The 22,883-nt window shown below is 46.1% G+C and overlaps 1 protein-coding gene across 5 annotated transcripts in view; it reads left to right on the forward strand.

Moving 5' to 3' along the window:
- Nucleotides 1–22,883, forward strand: part of LOC308392597 (sodium channel protein type 4 subunit alpha B-like) — a 52,276-nt gene that overhangs the window by 13,560 nt on the left and 15,833 nt on the right. For 2 of the 5 annotated variants that reach the window (XM_080875672.1, XM_080875675.1), the window contains exons 12-26: nucleotides 2,095–2,188; nucleotides 2,358–2,587; nucleotides 3,232–3,303; nucleotides 3,389–3,484; nucleotides 3,552–3,899; nucleotides 3,989–4,154; nucleotides 13,705–13,877; nucleotides 14,447–14,510; nucleotides 15,338–15,492; nucleotides 16,798–16,971; nucleotides 19,852–19,953; nucleotides 20,870–21,154; nucleotides 21,309–21,362; nucleotides 21,526–21,663; nucleotides 21,777–21,881. In XM_080875672.1, the coding sequence (XP_080731798.1) occupies nucleotides 2,095–2,188; nucleotides 2,358–2,587; nucleotides 3,232–3,303; nucleotides 3,389–3,484; nucleotides 3,552–3,899; nucleotides 3,989–4,154; nucleotides 13,705–13,877; nucleotides 14,447–14,510; nucleotides 15,338–15,492; nucleotides 16,798–16,971; nucleotides 19,852–19,953; nucleotides 20,870–21,154; nucleotides 21,309–21,362; nucleotides 21,526–21,663; nucleotides 21,777–21,881 (2,256 nt within the window). Of the gene's footprint in view, nucleotides 1–2,089; nucleotides 2,189–2,357; nucleotides 2,588–3,231; nucleotides 3,304–3,388; nucleotides 3,485–3,551; nucleotides 3,900–3,988; nucleotides 4,155–13,704; nucleotides 13,878–14,446; nucleotides 14,511–15,337; nucleotides 15,493–16,797; nucleotides 16,972–19,851; nucleotides 19,954–20,869; nucleotides 21,155–21,308; nucleotides 21,363–21,525; nucleotides 21,664–21,776; nucleotides 21,882–22,883 lie in introns of all 5 variants that reach the window. The other 3 variants (XM_080875671.1, XM_080875674.1, XM_080875673.1) reach the window with 2 other exon arrangements.

Raw genomic sequence — 22,883 nt, forward strand, 5'->3', positions numbered from 1 at the left:
ACAGTTACACTATAGCCCCCCTCACCATTCAACAGGCTGGGGAGGGCAACAGAAACAGAAGCATGTCTCTGAGCACACAGTTTAAGGCCAGGCTTACAAACTTAAGTACAATAATGGCAACATTTAACAATTTCAGCCTAACAACCGCCTTTCCTGGCCTCGCTAGTATAGCAACACACAATGCCCTATCTCAACAATCAACCTACTCTGTGCGCTTCTCCAGAAAAATAAACATGAACTTAAGACGCCTGTACTGATAATAACTGTTATGCATATATAAACAAATGATTCATTATGATACAAACTCCGTCCCAAACTCCACCAACTGGGACTTAACTCCTCTCTGTGCAACTGGATTGTGGACTTCCTCACTAACCGTAGACAGAGTGTCAGAGTGGGTAAGAACACCTCTTCCACCCTTGTGGTCAACACCGGTGCCCCTCAGGGGTGTGTTCTGAGCCCTCTGCTATACACTCTCTTCACCCATGACTGTATTTCCTCCTGCGCGTCCAATCTCATTGTTAAGTTTGCAGATGACACTACAGTGCTCGGACTTATATCCAACAATGATGAGACAAACTATAGGACAGAGGTACAACAACTAGAGTCATGGTGCCACGACAATAACTTGGTCTTAAACACCAAAAAGACCAAGGAGATCATTGTAGATTTCCGGAAGAGAGGTCATAACAACCATCTGCCTCTCTTCATTGGCAGTGAGGCGGTGGAGAGGGTGAGCAGTTTTAAATTCTTGGGGGTAACTGTGACCGAGGACCTGTCCTGGGGCAACCATATCACTTTAGTTGCACGGAAGGCCCAACAGCGCTTCTACCACCTGAGGAGACTGCGGAGCGCACACATTCCCAGATCTCTGATGTTGAACTTCTACAACTGTGCCATCAGCAGCGTTCTGACGTATGGATTTCTAGTGTGGTTCCCCAGCTGCACCAAGGCCGATCAGCAAGCACTCCAGCGGGTGGTGAAAGAAGCTGGCAGAATTATTGGAACAAGTCTGCCAGAGATCAGTAATATCTTCCCCACTCGCTGTCTGAGGAGGCCAGAACATCCAGACTGGCCAACAGCCTGTATCCACAGGCTGTGAGGCTCCTGAATTCTCTACCCCCCCCCCCCTCTCATGGACAATAACCATATTCAATTTCTTAATAGCACTGAACTGGTTTAAGGATTGTCTTGTTGTACTGGAGTCACACTGGGTTAAATACTTACACTTGGGCTTTAAGGGGTATTTATTATTTTTTTCATTATTTTATTTACGGGTTGTACGGAAGCCCCAAACGTAATTTCATTGTTCTCTGACAATGACAATAAATAAATAAATAAAATAAATAAATAAATAAATAAAAATACCACACTGGGCATTGCAGCAAATTCACGGCAAGAACTGATGCTCAGAGAAACCACAGAGAAACCCCAGTTACTGTGGCTGAGGTCCAACAGCCCCACCTCAGACTCTACAGGCCTCATTGAGCAGGTTGATGGGCTCCATGGCCACGACAAAAGGGAGATCAGAGTCGCCTTTATTGGCCGTGTATATGCGCAGACACATACGAGGAATTTGGTTCGGGTAGATGACGACTCTCAATCACAGCAATGTAAATCACAACAATATGTAAACAACACAATAGAAACAATATAAAATAACCATAAGGTGTGTGTCTCTAGGAGGAGAGCCACACCAACAGCTGAGCTCTGACAGCTTAGAGCACTGGCACACTAGGCCCAGGTGTTGCCAGTGTTGCTAAAACATTCCACACCTGTACAAAATATACTGGAATAACACGAGTAGGTCTATTATCGGGCTTTAGTTCTGTTCATATATCAAACACGTCCTATTCTTCATCTAAATATCCTTCTGTGTCTAGCATGTGACCGATCCTGCAGACCTGTCGGCAGCATTTAAAATCCAGCTGTTCCAAAAACCTTTCACCAGCTTCGTCTCAACTTATTGTGTCAGCCGTGATCTTTCTGAGACAAAATAACCCTGTTTGGAAACTGTTCAGAGTACTGTGGGATGGCTCTGCTGAAATCGTCATTTAGCATAACTGAATTTGGGTGTTTTGTTATGGACAGCAGGCTTCCAGCAGGGCAGAGACTCCAGAGCAACAGGACTCACTGCAGAAGAAGAAATCAGCTGGTATACGAGCTACTAAGCAAGAATACGTTGAAGGTAAACAGATATTTACCTCCACCTCTTTAACCTCCACCTTCCTTCATTGGGACAGGACAACACGCTCTGTCACTGAGAGCAGTCACAGACAAACGCGAAGAGCCGAGGCTCTGCAGACAACTTAATGCTGACACAGTTTGTGGCCTCACAGAGTAGCTTTGTGTTGCAGAGGCAGAGGAGCACCACCGGCCTTTGTGCTGCACCTGCACTGACGCCTTCCTGAAGGGGGACTGTTGTGGCTGCTGGCGATGGCTCAAACAGCAGTTTCACACTTTTATCACGAACCCTTTCTTTGACCTGGTCATCATCATCTGCATCATTGTTAGCACCATCTTCACAGCCATGGAACATTACCCTATGATGGAGGAGTTCATGGAGACCCTGGTCATCGCTGAGCTGGTGAGTGTTGAAGAAGTGTCTGCAGACCCTGTTATCTCCTACTTGGTTAATTTAATGGCAGCTTCTTCACTGCAGGCTAAAATCAGGACTTTTCCATTCTGCTCCCTTAGTTTGGTGTAGACTTGATCAGTCGGAGGGACCATATGTTCTTCTTCGATGTGCCTCCATGACCAATTTAGTGATGAATGCTTTTAGCGGGTTCTTCAGCCACCTAGCAAGAGTGGTTTAAAATGTCCACTCAGAGCAACTACATCACAAATGGTAACAAACCAACGGTACAAACCTGTAAACGACCTGCATAACTGAGAGGAAAAGCAGCACAGTGAGGTAAAAATGTAACGGGGGTACAGTATAAACCTCTGGCAAGTCTCGAGAAAAGTAAGGATCAGCTGGGATTCAGAGGGAGCTTTACTGAGGTTTATTTACACCGTGAGTCTTTGCAGTAACAGTGATGCCTGGTCAGAGTGATCTACCTTTACATGGGTGACATTTCACAGGAAAATTATTGTTTTGTTGGAACTTCTACTTCTGCACGGGACTCGGTGTGTTCGAGGTTTTTCGTCCGCCTGTCTGCCGATGGTTGGATGAATTGGATGCAAAACATGCTTCTACTCTGTGACCTCTGACCCCTTTGAACTGTGCAGGTCTTCCGTGTGATCTTTGCAGCTGAGATGATCATCAAACTTGTCGCACTGGGCCTGCATGGATACTTCCAGGTCAGATTTGTAGTTTCTTCTCAACAGTTCAGCGATCTGCCATTTTCAAAGAAACATTTGTGATTGTTTGTTGTCGTGGTTACAGGTGCGCTGGCATATCTTCGACTTTATCCTCGTCATCATTTCTCTGGTGCAGCTGGGACTGGCTGACGTTGAGGGTCTATCTTTGCTTCTTCTTCCGGTTAGTATAACATCACCATCACTGTCATCATCATCATCTGTTCTCACGTATCTTTCTGTTTGTCCAGTTTCGAGTGTTTCGGCTGGCCCGTTGGTGGCCGATGCTCCACATGTTTTTGAAGATCGTCTGGGCCTCAGTGGGGAACCTGACTCTGGTTCTCTTCATCACGGTCTTCATGTTCTCTGTGGCGGGCGTGCAGCTGTTCCAGTCGGACTACAAAGCTAACGTCTGTCGCATTTCTCATGACTGCCAGCTTCCTCGTTGGCATATGGAAGACTTTTTCCACACCTTCATGCTTGTCTTCAGGGTCTTGTGTGGACTGTGTTTAGAGTCTTTATGGGATTGCATGGAGGTCTCGAATGATGGCATGTGTGTGACCTTCTTCATGATTGTCCTGATTGTTGGAAAGCTGCTGGTGAGTCTCTTTACACTTAACAACCTAGAATGACCCAGTCCACCTTAGTCCAATCAGAGTTTTTGAATGAGTTCCTGGTCTGTTTGCAGATCCTACATCTGTTCCTGAATTTATTGTTCATCAATGTTCAGCTGGTGGATTCAGAAGACAAAACAACAAACATCCTGCAGAGTACCATGAAACAGACCAGAACCTGGATCCCCAAGAGAATCTGGACTTTGTGGGGGAAGAACTACGCTGACCAAGATCACAAAGGTGGTTTTTGTTTGTATATTTGTCTTTGTAGGTTCTCAGTTATCCAGGTCACAGTAATCCAAGGAGCTTGTTTTGTGCCATTACTTTATTGCTGTTTTGGGGGTCTGCATTATTAACATGGAATGTAGATATAACACTGGCACAGCCACAACGAGGTAACATATTAGTCAAAGTCAAGCTAAACTTTATTGTCATCTCCGCTAAATGGCAAATGGCCTGTATTTGTATAGTGCATTACTTAGTCCCCTATGGTAATGGTAAATGGACTGGTTCTTATATAGCGCTTTTCCACTCTTCTGAGCACTCAAAGCGCTTTACACAACTTGTGCATTCACCCATTCACACCCATTCGCACAAGCACAACTGACATTCACACACATTCATACTCCGATGAATGCGTCGGAGAGCAATTTCGGGTTAGTATCTTGCCCAAGGATATTTGGCATGCAGACTAGGGGAAGCCGGGAATCGAACCACCAACCTTCCGATCAGTAGATGACCTGCTCTACCACCTGAGCTACAGCCACCCACCTATGGACCAAAAGTACTTTACACTGCATTCAGTCATCCGCCCATTCACACACTGGTGATGGCCAGCTACATTGTAGCCACAGCTGCCCTGGGGCGCACTGACTGCTACAGCCAGTGCAGCATATAAAGACAAGACAACGAGGGTCCGGTTACATCAGTGCAAAAAAAACCCCTAATAAATGGATATAAAAGGAGTAGAAAAATAAATATACACTTAAGACTAAGACTTAGTGAAGCCCTGTCTTGAAGCCTGAAACTGGATGTTTACAAACTGTATGTGTTGAGTGAGGGTTAGATCTGACTGCGACAGTGAGGGACTCTGCTCACTACTCATTGGTAATAAGATATAAAGTGGATTCACACATAGCAAAATCCGTATGGCCCAGATCTGGCCCACACAATGTGTTTACACATGGCCCACTTACCCAAAGAATGATGGCCTAGATTTGGTGGCCTAGATCTGGTTTGCCAGAGGTGGCCCACACATGGGCCAGCACAAGACCAGTTGCAGACACACTTGTGGTCCTGATCTGGCCCATGTGTGGATTCCCCCTGATCTGGGCCACAAAAAGGGACGTCGTTCTTTGCGGTATATGGGCCATGTGTAAGTTGTTTGCAGCCACGGGCCAGTTGAAGACACACTGCTGGCCCAGAACAGTTTCAGCTCTGGCCCCAGATGTCAGCCTAATGTGTCCCTTAATCAAGCCATGTAATAACAACATAATGGTGTGAAATGAACATGGCAAAACTCTGTTCAGATAGTGAATGGACTGATTCTTATATAGCACTTTTTTACTCACTCATATTACTCAAAATGCTCTATACAACATGCCACATTCACCCAATCACACACTTTCTCTAAACTGAGTGCTTCCTAACTACATTCCCAGACATTCACACTCTTGACATGCAGACTGGAGGAACCAAGGGTTGAACCACTAACCTTCGGATCAGTGGGTGACCTGCTCTATCTCCTGAGCTGCCGCCACCTAGTGGTAAACATGAGTAAACCCTCACTAGGTTTTGGATAAAGTGTACACTCACAAACCTGTCAAACCTGCATTTGAAACGTTGGCTACCATAGCATTGCAACATGGGTCTTCTAACTAAAATAGGAAATAGGAACATAAATAGTGCCATCATTGCCAGACCTGGCCCACATCTGGTTGACACACACCCTGCCATGACACCAGTCAGTCAGAAGTGCCAGTTTGATGCCAGATCCGGGCCAGACCTGTGTGCTTTGTGGGTTGTAGTTCCAACCTAAATCCTCCCGTGCTTCCTTCTCGTCAACAAGACTTCAAACTAGTGACTGAGACCATAAATTCATTAGTGAGCTGAGAGATGAGGTGAACACGAGGCTCATTTTTATGGGCTCAAATTGTGGTCATAAATATTTTGTACTTGTAAATCAGGATTTGTATATGTAAAAAGAATTTGTGTGTGGACAGTCTTGTCCTGTGGAGGTGGCTCTTCTATGTTGTGCCATGCGCTTGTGAAGTGGCTGTTTGGTCTCTGCGATGTAGAGGTCTGGGCATTCCTCGCTGCACTGTACAGCATACACCACATTGTTAAGTCTGTGTTTTGGAGTTTTGTCTTTCGGGTGAACCAGTTTTTGTCTGAGTGTGTTGCTGGGTCTGAAATGTTTCTGATCTTCTTTTTTGTGCCTCTTTGCTGACTTTAAGAACGCCCAATTAGCATAACCGCACGTTTTGAGTGCTTCCTTTACATGTGTGTGTTCCTTCTTTTTTCCTTCAGGCTTAGAGGGAACATGTTCTGCCCGGTGGTGTAGGGTCCTAATTACTCCAGGTTTGTGTTCCAGAGGGTGATGGGAGTCAAAGAGGAGGTACTGGTCCGTGTGTGTGGGCTTCCGGTAAACTTCGATGTTGAGGTTGCCGTTCTCTTCAATGTGCACAGCGCAGTCCAGGAAAGGCAAACAGTTATCCTTTGTGTCTTCCCTGGTGAACTTGATGTTCTTATCCACGGCGTTAATGTGCGCAGTGAAGGATTCCACTTCTTGTGTCTTGATTTTGACCCAGGTGTCGTCCACATATCTGTACCAGTGGCTGGGTACTCTTCCTTTGAAAGAGCCAAGAGCCTTCCTTTCCACTTCCTCCATGTAAAGGTTGGCTACAATAGGTGACACGGGGGAGCCCATGGCACAGCCATGTTTTTGTCTGTAGAAGCCTTCGTTGTATTTGAAGTATGTTGTGGTGAGGCAGAGGTCTAACAGGGTGCAGATCTGATCGGGTGTGAAGTTGGTCCTGTCCTCCAAGGAGCTGTCTTCTTGTAGTCGTTTTCTGACAGTCTCCACGGCCTCCGTGGTGGGTATGCAAGTGATGAGAGAGACTACATCAAAGGACACCATGGTTTCATCTGGATCCAGGGTAAGTTTCTGGACCTTGTCGGTGAAGTCGGTGGAGTTCTTGATGTGGTGTGGGGTGTTCCCCATGAGAGGTGCAAGGATGGTAGCAAGGTGTTTTACCATGTTGTAAGTGGCTGAGTTTATGCTACTGACTATGGGTCTGAGTGGGACACCTTCCTTGTGGATTTGAGGAAGTCCGTAAATGCAGGGTATGGCATCCCCTGGGTAAAGGCGGTGATATATAAGGCGGTCAAAGGTTTGTCCTTTTCATGGTCTTGAAGACAAGCTATAACTTTCTTTTTGTAGCTGCATGTGGGGTCTCACTTTAAGGCTTCATAGGTATTGTTGTCACTGAGGAAAGTAGTGATCTTTGTGTGGTAATCTGTAGTGTTTAGGACCATGGTGCATCTTCCCTCATCAGCTGGTAATATAGTGATGTTGTGGTCTTTGCTCAGGGAAGCGACGGCCTTCTTTTCCTGTATTGTGAGGTTGGACGGAGGGACTTTGGCACTGGAGATGGTGGCTGAGACTTTCATCCTTATTTGCTCTGCTTCTGTCTGTGATAATTTATTAATCCGTATGGCAGATTCTGTGGCTGTGATGAGGTCCACTATGGGCAACTGTTGCGGGGAAAGGGCAAAATTGAGTCCTTTGGCTAATACTCTCTTTTCAGGTTCAGTGAGGTTCCGGTCTGAAAAGTTCTTAACCCATTTCTCCTGACTGTCTTCAGTTGTGTTTTCTCTGAGTTGTGTAGGTTCAGAATGAGGGGTGTGTGATTTTGAAAGCAAGATGTGAAATTTCCTGCGTTGTCTTTCTTTTCCTTTAGAGTGTTGGGCCCGCTGAGCCTTGTCCACAAACTCGTAAACCTCTTCTAAGATTGGAGAGGGTAGAAGGGTTTCCAGTTCCTGCAGAGTCTGGCTGATCTTGATCTGGAGGGCATCTAAAGTGAAATGGACCTGTCTTATCCTTTCACTTTAAAGCTGACTTTGTGCTCTCTGTAGAATCAAGTCTGCTCTGTATCCCCTGACAGTGGATCCAAGGCGCAAGCTCTTAGGAACAACTTTGCTTTGTCTGCATCTTAGGTTGAAATGGAGATGGTTCCTATAATCCGCTAGTTTCCTTGATTCCCTTTCATACTCCCGCACCAGTTGAAGGGTGTTCCTCCCAAAATGTACGGCAATATGTCTGTGAAGGTTCTCAGTCATGCAGGTCATCGTAGTCTAAGGAGCTTGCAAAGAAAAGCATCTGGAATTCTTTAAGTTGCTTGAAGACTTTTCACCTCTCATCCAAGAAGCTTCTTCAGTTCTAAGGTCAAATGACAAAAATGATAAAAACTGGTTCACCCGAAAGATAAAACGCCAAAACACAGACTTAACAATGTGGTGTATGCTGTACAGTGCAGCAAGGAATGCCCAGACCTCTACATTGGAGAGACCAAACAGCAACTTCACAAGCGCATGGCACAACACAGAAGAGCCACCTCCACAGGACAAGACTCAGCAGTCCATCTGCATCTAAAGGATAAAGGACACTCTTTCGAGGATGCCAATGTTCACATTCTGGAAAGAGAGGACAGATGGTTTAAAAGAGGAGTGAAAGAAGCATCTATGTCCACTGTGAGCGACCATCTTTGAACAGAGGCGGTGGTTTACGACACCAACCAATGGAAACCAACAAAAAACAAGGAGCAAGAGTCCAGAAAAACTGACAAAATCAAACTAAATCCAACACGAGCCCTAAAAAGTTCTGGGGGCTGACCGTGCGGGCGGCAACGGTGGCGACGGGCAAGCAGTTCTGGGGGCCGACCGTGCGGGCGGCAGCACAGGAGTCCAAAGTAAAACAGTTCCGGAGGCCGGCCGTGAGGAAGAGACTGCGGTAACAGAGATCAGGAGGCCGTCCACGACACCAATGACGTCCGGCGGCTGGCCTGGAAAGTGGCCGGCGATCCCGAGGTGGCGTGGCAGCCGCAGGACCAGGCGAGGCAGAAGAGGAAGCCGGAGCTGGACCAGGCGGAGCAGGAGCAGAAGCCGAAGCTGGACCAGGCGGAGCAGAAGCAGAAGCCGGAGCTGGACCAGGCAACGGCATAGGCGGAGCGGGAGCAGAAGATGGACCAGGCGACGGCATAGGTGCTGCAGGCGACGAAGCCGCAGGTGGTAGAGCAGGTGGTGGCTGGACGGGCTCCTCGGGCCCTCCAGCCGACGTGTCATCAGGCTGGATGGGTTCCTCGGGCCCTCCAGCTGACGAGGCATGAGGCTGGACGGGCTCCTCGGGCTGTCCAGCTGACGTGGCCTGAGGCTGGACGGGCTCCTCGGGCCCTCCAGCTGACAAGGCATGAAGCAGCGTGGGTGCTGCGAGGTGCCGAGGTGGCACACCCAGGCATCCAGCTACAGATGCAGGATGAGCAGTTATGGAGACCCCTGGCAAAACAGAGAGCTGAACAGGGGGCTGAGCCGTTACTCTGGCAAAAGAAAGATGCCGCTGACTCTCTGGGAAATTTAATGTAACATTACACGATTCATTTCCCACCACTTTCAGTCACCAAAGGGGCTAGTTTGACCACATGAGCTGCATTTATAACTGAACCGTTCATAGAAACATGATTAATCAGTTCATGGCTAGGTTCCTGGACCTCCATTAAGTCGGCACAACTGGTCAAAGAAGACTCATTCACGTTCATTTTGCAGTCATGTGGTGAACCTGTAACCTGATCAGAGTCTGTGCTTACACATACAGCAGTTACACTTATTTCTGATGGGACGGCTGGCACTAGGTTAACGCCAAGAGTCTGAATAAACTCTTCTGTGATTGGTTTGACAGAGCCATTAGCTTTAGCAGTGACCACATTAGTCACAAACAAATCAAAAGTGACGCTGTCAGAGGGGATTGAAGCCTCATTATGCTCTGACTGACAGGAATCATGCGGCTCGGCCTGGTATTTGGCAGTCTCAGTACTGCATTCCCCAGCTAGCCCCCCCACCAGAAGCTGACTTAGACAGAGCCTCTGAGTCATCTATGAATGGAGGTGCCGCTAACACAGTGTCTAATAGAGCTGTGGCTGCCAGTGGTGGTGCAGACTGTGAGCTTACTACATCAGTAGTGCTCTCAACCAACACCCCATCTTGAAATGATTTAGAAGAAACAAAAGAACATGATTCCAAATTTACACAAACGGAAGGTAAAACATGATCATTAGAGACAGTATCGGAGGCCCAGATCTCAGCCTCAGCATTCACTGTGCCCTGAGGGGAGCTGGAGCTACATGGTTCAGACATGTGTCCCCCATCTTCTTCTGGGGGGCACAATTCCCTTTTAGAGTTCAGAACATAGACCACATTGCCATTACTGTTCTCTGGACCTGGAACACAAAACTCAGGTGAATTGTGCTTGTTGAGTACAGGAGTGAGAGCATCACTCAGAGGTCGCTTTGAATTGTTTTCCTCTGGTTTACACAATAATTTGGTCTCACACAATTCATAACAAGTGTCACGGCGACGGATGGCCGGTACTGAGTAGGACTCAGGTGCAGAAACCCAGAGCGGAGACAGTAGATGATTTAACAGTTTATTACGGTTAAGTGCAAAGGGGAAAAAAGAAACGTGGCAAAGACAGAAAATGACGAGACGTGGAGCCTTGGTGTGGCGTGCCCAGGGGAACGTGGCTAGGGCGAGGGAACGAGGCCTGAGAAGCGGAACGGAGCTGAGTGGGGAACAGTCACACTGAGGGAAGAGGATATAGGAGTTAGGCAGGTAGTGAAGGCAGCTCAGAAGTGGCCAGTATAAGAGCAGCAATTCTTACTTGCAGTTTAGGGACCTGGAGTGTTTGAGAGGGGGGTGATGAAGATCCAGGGGAGGCTGAGTGGCGTGGAAAGGCTGACCTGAGATCCGGGGCTCCAGATGGAGTGTGATGGCAGGAGGGCAGGCAGGTGAGGCACAGAGGGATTTCCAGAACGATCACTAGGTATCCCGAGTCCGGAGGTGGAGTGTGAGCCAGGGTGGGTACAGCACTGTAGTACAAAAGAGTCTTTGTTAGTAAGATAAATCACAGCGAGAATTTGAAGCACAAGACCTGTTACCAACATGGGTTGAAGACGAACTGGCAGTGAGTGAACATCGATGTGTGGTTTAAATCCCTCTGGCTTGATTGCCTGCAATAGGCTCCAGGTGTGCAGGAGCTGGAGTTGGCCCTGCCCAGGGGCGGATCCCAGGTCAGTTCAGGAGCCTAATGGAAACCCCAGCCACCCACCGTAGACCATGACAACAAGTAGTAGAGTCACAAGATGAATGAGCTAAGGAACAGTCAAGTTGATCACCGGGTACAGACAGGGTGTCATTATTTAAGTCACACCGCTCATGACCAGAGGTTATATCACCACCCTTCACACCAAACATGAGTTCTTGATCAACACTTTCATCGTTTATTAAGAGAATGGGTGGTGTTGAGGAGCACTGGGTCGCTATCGCTCCTCCAGCACATGTAGAAATTGTCTTTATCTCTGGAGCGTCTGCGAATCCTTCATGACAGTCACATTCCTGCAACTTAGGAAGACTTTGAGGCAAAAATTGTCACTAATCTCTATTATTAACGGAGTCCAAGAGGAAACGAGAGTTCCACCAACCTCCAGCTGCTGCGTGGTGCTGTGGCGACGTGGATGTCGCCTCTTCTTTGAAGAAACCACTGAGGCTGAAGCATTGGCTGTTGGGGAAGTGAGGGGTGGCAGACCCTGGCAGCTCCGAGGGCCCCCGAGAGCCAGGCGTGTTCCCCAAAAGATGTGCTGACAATCTGGGGTGAGCCACGGCTTTCCCCGGAGCTCCTCCTCTACGTGGGTGCAAGCTGCTTGCTGCCGCTCACAGAGGTCGGACTCCATGATTTCCGTAGTAGGTCTTTCTAAACAACTAAACACTGTACTTTCAGTCTCAGAACACAATTCAGTCATAGCTTCCGGCCCCGGCGAATCTATGCACATCTCGCTCTTCTCTATAGAAGGATTATGAGACACAGACACACATTCACTCACCCCCGGGGGTAGAGCGGTGCGACGGCGGCGCCGGTTCTTTCTGGAAGTGGGTACGATGGATGCTGAAGCCACCGAAGCAGAGGGTGATGTGGCGGCGATGTCCTCGTCGTCCGCCCACATCCTTGCCAGAAAAGAGGCAGGAGAAGTAAAGTCCAAGCGGGGTGGAGAGGGCGAGCGGCTGGTCCGAGGCGGTGCAACAGGTGTGAGTTCCTCCTCCGAAATGAGCCAGGGCTTCCAACGAAGCTCGTCCTCCCGTAAAGCTAGCGATACCTGCTGTCGCTCATCGTCGTCGAAATCTGTGGCCTCCACCATCTCGGTGCGCTGGGCTGTGCAGCTTGACAGTGGCGGAGACAAACTGTGAGTCGATCGCGGTGCAGCGGTGAGCCTCAGAGTCCTTACTCTGACAACCATTTACGGGTCGGAGTCGTAGGTGCGGAGGCGGCGTTTAACACCCTCTGAGCCAGCGCGAAGCTCCTCCTTCAGGGGTGCCTGAGAGTCAAACGCCTCAAAAAGCTGGGGAAACTGCCGGAGCTGTGGCGCCTTCTGAAGGATAGCATCAATGGCCGCCAACCCAGTGGACACTACTCTGGGGTCCTTGCACCCACAGATGCGCGTCATGAGCCGGCTGATCCGTTGTAGCTCCTCCCCAATCTCGTCCGGACTGTCCGCTGGGTCCGACATGGTCAGATCGCACTGTCACGGCGGGGTGCGCCGGTGTGAAGAATGAGGTAGACCCAAGAGCAGACACAGTGGAGACAGAACTAGGTTTACAAAATAAGGCAAGCCTTTATTGTGGCTGGAGGCATGACAAAAACACTAGGGAACACTGAAACTGGGACAACTAAGAAGACAGAGAACACTGTGTAAACTAAAAAGGCTAAGACACTCTGTGAAGGAACTATGGAAAAAACTATAAACACAGAGCAACTCAGCAGGCTATGAAACACAGTGTCAGGAGGATAACAGACGATCTGACACTGACACAAAGACACACTGGGCTTAAATACACTGAGGAAGTCATCAAGGAATTAGAGACAGAAGTGGAACACAGCTGGGAGGGACAAGACCTAATGAGACAGGGGGAACAAAGCTAGAAACACTGACATAAGACAGGAACATGAACCTTCAGAGTAAAACAGGAAACAAGACACCACTAAACAAAAACGCAGACACGACACAGAGAGATAGACTAGACACTGAACTAAACCTGCAATAAACATGAGAACACAAAAACCTACGAACTAGTCCCTAAACAAGAATAACTGAAACACAGAGTCATAATCATCATTATCATCATAATAAGAAAATAATCCAAAATGCAAAAACACACCAAAACATAACAACTCAAAATACTGGGTCAAACTGACCCAGAACCATGACAGCCAATACATTTTCCCATATACTTCCAAATGTTCAGGTTTCTTTTACAACCAGAGGAGTCGCCACCTGCTGGACATTAGAGAGACTGCAGGTTTGAGGCAGTGTTGCCTTTATGTTTCAGGTCATCCTCATACATACTCTGTTGTTAGTGGTTTATTTTTTTTTTTTCTGTGGATCGTATTTGGATTTCTGTGTCTTTTTTAAGTTTTAGATTTAGAGCTTTTAATTTGAAAATATTTTCATGTTTTCCTCATTTGCAGGTGACACTGAAAAAGACAACAAGGAGGAGTATCTGGCCTTAAGCTCTGTGAGCTCAGATCAGCTGACCCTCGATGATAACCACACAAACATGGCCGCCTGGGAGGCCCCCGTCGCTGTGGCTGAGATCGAGTTTAGGACGCCTGAAAATGCACAAGAAAAGGAGACGCAGCATGTAAAGCAGATTCTACTGTTTTTGATCCTAGAGCAGAATTTCATGTTAAAAGTAAATACTGATGTGTGACGCAGCTTCGGCCTCGAGTATGAACAGCAGATAAACATGTTTGTGCATTTATTATTACACAGTGCTATTTTCCTCACTGTGATCCCTGTGCATGAAGAGAACATCTCTCCACCCTCGATGTGACCGCAGCATCATCAGAGCTTCAGCATAACTGCAGTTGTCTTTATGATGAATTGAGTGAAACACAGCGATGAGATGCTTTCACACACACATCCACAGCACACAGGTTTAAAGCAGACAACTGGACCGTGTAAAGTTCAGGTTTTTGTTTGAAATTCATCAGCAGCTGCTGATGTTAAAATCACTGCAACAGTTTAAAGAAGGTGATCATCAGACTTTTACAGGACTGAAATCAGCCATCCTGAATTCACAGACACAGTAAAGACCCGAGACATAAACCGCGTGAGCTTTCAGAGTGTGAACACTTAGTCCGGTGACAGTATTTTAAAGTAACTAGGACATTAAAGTTTATTTATGTTTGTGAACTTCTGTGTCTGCAGTGTGACGTCATGCAGAAACGTAAAGATGAAACTCATCCAGAACCTGAGGACTGCTGCTGCAACAGTATGAGCACACACACACACACACTGTTATATCAAATTATTATATGTAAAATAGTTTAAACCTGCAGTGACAAACCTTTGTCTCCCTCTTCTGGCAGTGAGAGTAATTACGTAAATGCTGAGCTTTGGTAAACGTGTTCATTTTTTCACCATATTTGGATCACACAGACTCGGATACCTGCTAATTAGTGTTCAGTAACATCCAAATAAAATCCTCAAGTTTCAGTCCCTGAAACTGGACCTCAGACTTCTTGAATGTCTGTTGGTCCAGTCAACCTCACAGCAGCCATATTATTGGTCAGATGATTGTAATAAAAATGATCCAAAAGACTCCAACAGCACAAACATGGTCCAGAGGTACAGTTCAGGGACTGCAATTGGCAGACAGCTAGCAGCTACACCCGCCTGTGTCACCATCCACCTGTTAGTCAAAGAGGCCACGCCCCTAATAATGCCAACTTTAAGGCTCAATACAAACCTTCTCTCACTCTCTTACAGTTGTCATGAAAGAGGGAAATTATGAATATGGATTTGGTCTCAGGCTGTAAACATGTTTATTTGTGCTGTAAAGTTTTAACATAGGGACATGTTAAATCTATGGGGACCGGCTCACTGCTGGAGCCTCTGCAAGAGGAACTGCAGCTTTTGGTTCTTCTGTGCATGATTTAGTTTTCAGTGCCTCAGTTTGATGGATGATGTAGACCCAATTTAAAAGTTCAACAAACTGTGACATACAGAGATGATATCAAAGTTCCTGCACTGCAGCTGTTTCCGTTACATCAAGAGAACAGAAGCCAATCAGTCAGCAACGCCTCTGATGTGTTTCAGGCTGTTACATCTGCTGTCCGTTCCTGGAAATAGACACATCCCAGGGTACCAGCAGGGTCTGGTCTAACTTCAGGAGAGCCTGCCTCTGCATCGTGCAACACAAATTCTTTGAGGGCTTCATCGTCTTCATCATCCTGCTGAGCTGTGCAGCTCTGGTAAACAGACATTGTCAATACATATTTGACAATATACATCATGAATTCATGTCACATTCAAACCCTGGACTCACTTGGACATGTTTTATCTTCCTGGCTTAACTCCACACTGAAACCACTAAGCTAAACATATGGCACTGATAGCGACCTGCATGAACCCACAGACAGTTGATTTGGTCTTTGAAATCACTTTTGGATCAGTGTCTTGATGCATGCTCAATCATCCAGGTAAGTAAATCCCAAAGGTTGAATCTGTACACCTGGTCGTAACGTTTTCAGGAGAAACTTTCATCATCAGGGGACTTCTTCAGTCTCAGCTGACTGCAGGTCTCCAACCATATAAACAGGACATTTGCACACTGACTGAAACTAGCACCACTGAAGGAACAATGGGCTGGGAGGTCAGTTCCTTCATCGTTAATATGCAAATTCTTTTGACCATTTGATCAAAGACGATTGATCAATAACCATGAGTCCCATTCACAGAGAGTTGGGGAATGGCTGCAATCACAGCATTGTAAGATGGTGACAGATGTACCCTTTGGCCCCTCCTCCATTCAGAGATGGTCCTTCCCTTTTCACGTAAATGGCCTCCTTGACTCCGCCTTCAAACCAGCGTTCCTCCCTGTCCAGGATGTTACATCCTCATCATTGAAAGAGTGTCCACTGGCCTGTAGGTGTGAATAGACTGCAGAGTCCTGGCCTGACGAGGTGGCTTTTCTGTGTTGTGTCATCTGCTTGTGCAATCTACTGTTTATAAGGTTGGAAACCTGCAGTCAGCTGAGACTGAAGAAGTCACCTGATGATGATGAAACGTTTCTCCCACTGAAAACGTTCAGATGAACTGAATCAACCTTTTTGGGTTTTGGAGCTGTTGGGGTGGTTTCCTGTTCATGGGTAGAAAAGTTATGTCTTATTATTGCAGAGGTGCTGCTCTGAAAGACACAAAACATCCCCTCACTAAGGCGCCAGAGTTGCAGATGATCACAGTCTACAATATTAGAGAGAGGATCACAACAATCAGATGACAAGAGCAGCCCTTGGTGACAGTGGGAAGGAAGAATCCCTTTTTTAACAGAAAGAGACCTCCATCTGAACCAGAATCAGGGAGGAGCAGCCATCTCCTGGATGTGTCGGAGGGTGGTGGGAAAAAACACAGACAGAAAAGAAGAGCTCATGAAGAACAAACAGGACAGCAGGTCGTCTGTTAAACCAGAAGGTCACACTGCTAGAATGACAGTGGTTGTCCTCAGATCGTCTCATATGCTGCTTGTTGTGAGTAAACAGGCGTGTGTTTGTGAACAGGTTTTTGAGGACATCTACCTGGGGCATCGTCCAGTCTTGCAGAGAGTTTTGAAGATGGCAGACCTGGTGTTCACCTTCGTGTTTCTGGTGGAGATGCTACTGAAGTGGATCGCTTTTGGATTCAAGAAATACTTCACAAGCTTCTGGTGCTGGCTCGACTTCCTCATCCTAGATGTAAGAGCACAATCGGCAGCACCGATTATTGGCAGTATTTTACAAAGCCAGTCACGGAGGGACCACAAGCCAGTGTTGTCCTGGTGCTGGTCCCAAGCCTGGGTAAATGGGGAGGGTTGTATCAGTAAGAGTATTCTGGCTAAATCTTGGAATGAACGAAAAATGATGTGGGGCATTTAACCATGTGTGGAGCTGGGGATCATAGACCCACCTCAGCATTGGTGATGGCACCGAAGCTAAAGGACGGGCTGTTCATGTCTGAGATGTGGGCGGCTTTGACAGGATGTCAGTATTTGACGTTGTAGTAAAGAAATGGGGTTGTTTCAGTTTGAACAGATAAACTAACAGCACACAGTCAGGCTGGGTAAGATGAACCTGCTGCTTCACTGCTCTCCTGTACAATGAGGTCAGTTCAATTTAATCGAGTTCAATTCAATGTTATTTATATAGCACCAAATCACAACAACAGTTGTCTCAAGGTGCTTTACACTATAAGGTCAAGACCCTACAGTAATGTTAAGGAAACCGAAAAAACCCAACAATAATATGACCCCCTATGAGCAAGGGCTTTGGCAACAGTGGGAAGGAAAGACTCTCTTTTAACAGGAAGAAACCTCAAGCAGAACCAGGCTCAGGGAGGGGCGGGGCCATCTGAGGCGGGGCCTGATGATTTAAGACCTTATTGGTTTAAGAGTATGTGAGGAGCAGGATTTTGAATTCTGGATTTAACAGGAAGCCAAAACAGGAGAAATCTGCTCTCTCTTTCTAGTCCCTGTCAGGACTCTTGCTGCAGCATTTTGGATCAGCTGAAGGCTTTTCAGGGAGTTTTTTGGACTTCCTGATAATAATGAATTACAGTCGTCCAGCCTGGAAGTAATAAATGCATGAACTAGTTTTTCAGCGTCACTCTGAGACAGGATATTTCTAACTTTAGAGATGTTGCACAAATGGAAGAACGCAGTCTTACATATTTGTTTAATATGTGCGTTGAAGGACATGTCCTGGTCAAAAATGACTCCAAGGTTCCTCACAGTGTTACTGGAGGCCAAGGTAATGCCATCCAGAGTAAGAATCTGCTTAGATACCATATTTCTAAGCTTTTCAGGGCCGAGTACAATAACCTCAGTTTGATCTGAATTAAGAAGCAGAAAGTTAGCGGCCATCCAGGTCTTTATGTCTTTAAGACATTCCTGCAGTTTAACTCATTGGTGTGTGTTATCTGGCTTCATGGACAGATAGAGCTGGGTGTCATCTGCATAGCAGTGAAAATGTATGCTATGTCTTCTAATGATGCTGCCTAAGGGAAGCATGTATAATGTAAACAGAATTGGTCCTAGCACTGAACCCTGTGGAACTCCATAATTAACCTCAGTGTGTGAAGAGGACTCTCCATTTACATGCACAAACTGGAGTCTATTAGATATGATACAAACCACTGCAGCACAGTACCTGTAATACCTACAGCATGTTCTAATCGCTCTAATAGGATATTATGGTCGACAGTATCGAACGCTGCACTGAGGTCTAGCAGGACAAGCACAGAGATGAGTCCACTGTCAGAGGCCATAAGAAGATCATTTGTAACCTTCACTAAAGCTGTTTCTGTGCTGTGAACTCTATGAGAAGTAAGCAAAGTTTATTTATTAAGTTTATTTATTTATTAAGCACTTTTCACAGAGTCGCTGTACACAAAAGGGTCAAATAAATCTGAACATTAAGTGCTAAAATATTCAATAAAAATACTTGATAAGATAAAATAAAATAAACAGGTAGTTTTAAAATAAATAAATAAACCTATAATCATTCCAATAAAACTTCTGAAGCCTGTTTAAACAAAGATTTTAGTCCACAGAGTCCACTAAGTGTAGTTGTGGTGGTAGACTGTTCTACAGCCTTGGTGCCACAGACTGAAAGCCTCTGTGCCCCCTCGTCTTTAGTCATTTACAGGGAACAACCAAAAAATCCAGAGTCTGTGAATGAAGAAAGAAAGCAATGATTTGTCCAAGCTGGAAAACAGGTTATTACAATAGTCTAAAAATAACTTAGAAATGTTACTTAAATGAAATGAACAGCGATATGATGAAGATTTTATATGCAAGTCGAAGCCAGAGAAGAATCCAATATTACACCCCGTACATGGCTCAACTCCTTGAACAGTCCACCATATACAAGCACAGGTGAGCCCATAAATGGCAGGAAGTAAACATTCATTACTAAATAAGGAAACCAGAATCTTACATGCAAGTGTGCCTGCAGTTAAACGCTATAGCTAATAGCATCCCCCACCATGCTAGATGTAGGGGAGGAAAAATATCTGCACGCAGTTCAAGAAAAGGTTTACAGTTTTAAACACAACAATGACAACTTTGATCAGAATGACTTCAACAGATACAATGGTTTGTTCTAACAGAGACAGTCCTGTCAGATAAGTAAGAAGAAAACCAGTCTAAGGCAGAGCCACATACACCAGCCTAAACCTCAAGCCTGTCAGGCAGAATGTTATGGTAAATGGTATGAAAGGCTGCACTAACACTGGACAGAATGATAGCAGAACAGTCCCCTGCATCAGAAACCATTCAAAGATCACTACAGATTCATTATACAAAAGACAGAGCAAAGACCTGATTTCCTACAGTTGAAACCTGACTGAAACTCTTCCAATAAGCCATTCCTCTGCAGATGATCTGTTAGCTGTTGACAACTACTGTTTCAAGAATCGATAACATGGAGGCTGGGGATTGGCCTATAAGTAGCTAAGACAGCTGGGACAAGGGGTTGTATTTAAGTAATGTTTAACAACTGCCATCTCGAAGGCCTGTGGCTTGTAGCCGATTATTAGAGACAGGTGGATCACATTGTCACCGCTGTGCTGTCTTCTAGGTGTCTCTGTTCTCCCTGATGGGCAACATGCTTGGATACACCAGCCGGCCTCTGAGAGCTCTGAGGACTCTGAGGGTCCCGTCTCGCTTCAAGGGCATGAGGGTGAGGCAGGCACTCATACAGATACAGACATTGCCGAGCAGGATGTAGGTGTACTCTTCTGCTAGAGAAAGAAGATCAAATATTTATAAAATTCTTTGCTTGTTAAATGATTTGTAGAGTTCGTGTGACTTTCTCTTTTGCTCTACTCATCATTGTGCTCCCTTTTTAGGAGATTTGAGTCCTTAGGGTGTGTCTGTTATTTCCCATAGACACTGAAAGTTTGTCCTATCCATCATCATTCTCCTTATTTGCAGGGTATCTGTCCCTAACAGTTTCTTCGATTTCACCCAACTCAGGGAGCGTTCATCAAACAATCTTTGTTTTCTTATTTCTCGGTTGTCCATCCTACAGACGTGGCCCAGGTATTTTAATCGCTGGTGTAAGCAGAAGGACTTTATCACTTTTGTCTCAGTAATGCGTGCAGGTCTGCATTTGTGAGTTTTAATCGCCAACCCGTTATTCAGCCTCCCAAATCTGTATGACCACACAAAAAGAACACACTGTCCTTTGATGTTCAGAGGAAAGTTTTCCCATACTTGAGGAGGTTACTCCACAGACTGGCGGCTGTGCTCCATTTGGTCAGCCAGGCACAAGACTGGGTTCCCCAGGGTGTAGCTGTCCTAATGACGGAGGTGTGAGAGGCGACTGGTCTTACCAGGACTTATCAATGCCTTGTAACCCTAGTATAAAGCCAGTTGCATGTCACACAATTTACACCCCAAGTTGAATGATTGTTTACGTTGTATATCATTTGCTTAGTTTTTGTTTACAGGTTTTCAGGTCTTTCAGTAGCTAATAGTGAACTTTCCTGGCAGAACTAAAGTCCTGTTGGATGGAGAGCCAACGTGGAGGCAGCTTATTAACTGGATGTGAGCTGATTCACAGCAGAGACCTTTTTGTCTCTGTCTGTGTGCAGGTGGTGCTGAAGGTGCTTGCCGTGACGCTGCCCTCCATGTTCAGCATGCTGCTGGTGATTCTGGTCATCTGGCTTGTCTTCAGCGTGATAGGAGTGAATCTGTTTGCAGGAAAGTTTTCTTACTGTTACAATGAGACTTCAGAGGAGCTTTTCTCCTTTTACGTGGTGAACAACATGACTGAATGCTTTTCACTGATGGATCAGAATTTCTCTGAGGTCAACTGGAAGACGTGGACGTTTAATTTTGACAATGTGGGGATGGGTTTCCTGTCGCTGCTGATCATGGTCAGTGTGAACACTCTAACTTGTTAGTTAGAATGCATAAAACCATCAACTGTGTGGAAAAAACATAACCAAGCTAACTAAAGTCAGTATCATTTAGTAATACAGCTTGAATTCATTGTTTTTCTAATGAAACTCTGTGTTGATTGTGGGTCAGGGGACGTCTTCAGGCTGGATGGACATCATGTATGCAGCTGTGGACTCCAGACAAGTCAGTATACACGCTGGATCAGTACTGTTACTGTTGCTGTTATTACTGGTATATTACTACTGTGTGTGTGTGTTAAAACCACTGTGTGTGTGTGTGTGTGTGTGTGTGTGTGTGTGTGTGTGTGTGTGTGTGTGTGTGTGTGTGTGTGTGTGTGTGTGTGTAGGTGGAAGACCAGCCGCACTACGAGATCAATGTGTACATGTACCTGTACTTCATCTGTTTCATTATCATCGGCTGCTTCTTTACGCTGAACCTCTTCATTAGAGTCATCATTGATACGATCCACCAGCAGAGACACAAGATAGGTCACGCACACACACAGTTGGGCATCAGTCTGTAGAAGCTCCACAGTGTTGGCTGAATTCGTTCTTCCTGTTTCTGTCAGTTAACTTTGCTCTTGTCTCTCATCTCTACTTCGGAGGGAAACATGTTTTTGTGACGGACCAGCAGCAGAAATATTTGAGCACCATAAAGAAACGATTCTCTGAAAAACGCAACAAAACTGTTCCACAACCTCAGGTCAGTTCAGATATAGTTCTTCAGTCTTTGTCAACTGCTGGCTGATTTTCATTTTTAGCCCAGTCCTTGTACCCGACCACTTTCAGAAGATTACCCAACTCTGACCCATTCAGGCATAAAAGAGGCTCCTAACTCAAGGGATGAACTAATGTTGTGTCCACACATGATGCACAACTCAGGAAACAACCAGTTTCAAGTTGTATCTTTGAGCTCTTTTGCTGAATTTGTGAAAAATGCCAAAGTAATGGGAATCTAAGGAGCTTGGAAAGAGAACCGTTAGTTGTTTGAAGACGTTTCAGCTCTCATCCGAGAAGCTTCTTCAGTTCTAAGGTCAAATGGTGGAGAGTCCCAGATTGAAACCCAGTGGGAGTTTCCCCCCAAAGAGGTACAAAGGACCCCCTGATGATCCTCTACCTAATCACATGAGCCAAGGTGTGAAAACGGGTGTGGGTCACAATCAGCCAGGGTTTCGGGTGAGCTCATGGTGAAACCCGGCCCCACCCTGTCATGTGATTTCCTGAGGCCAGATGGCCCAGGATGTGAGTGGGTGTTAAGGCGTCTGGGGAGGGATCTCAGAACTGGATTATAGATGGCAGAGAGTTGTAAACTCCAGGTGGACTTAAATGGCTTCTTTCACTCCTCTTTTAAACATCTGTCCTCTCTGTCCAACATGTGAACATTGGAATCCTCGAAAGAGCGTCCTTTCCCCCGTGTCACCTATTGTAGCCAACTTAACTCTCTTCCTATTGAAAAAACAAAAGTTGTATCCAAGATGGCCGACTTCTAAATGGCCACCATGGTCACCACCATGGTAGACAAACTGGCAGCTCTTACTGTGGTGGCATCTGTCATTTTTTTCAGTGTGGTATGTTGGAGCAGCAGTTTATCGGCAGCTGAGAGGAAGAGGTTAGATAAACTCATCAGGAAGGCCGGCTCTGTTCTGGGATGCACCCTGGACCCAGTGCAGGTGGTGGGAGACAGAAGGACTGTGGCCAAAATAAC

Source organism: Rhamphochromis sp. 'chilingali' (assembly GCF_963969265.1).
Source record: "Rhamphochromis sp. 'chilingali' genome assembly, chromosome: 2".
Lineage (NCBI taxonomy): Eukaryota > Metazoa > Chordata > Actinopteri > Cichliformes > Cichlidae > Rhamphochromis > Rhamphochromis sp. 'chilingali'.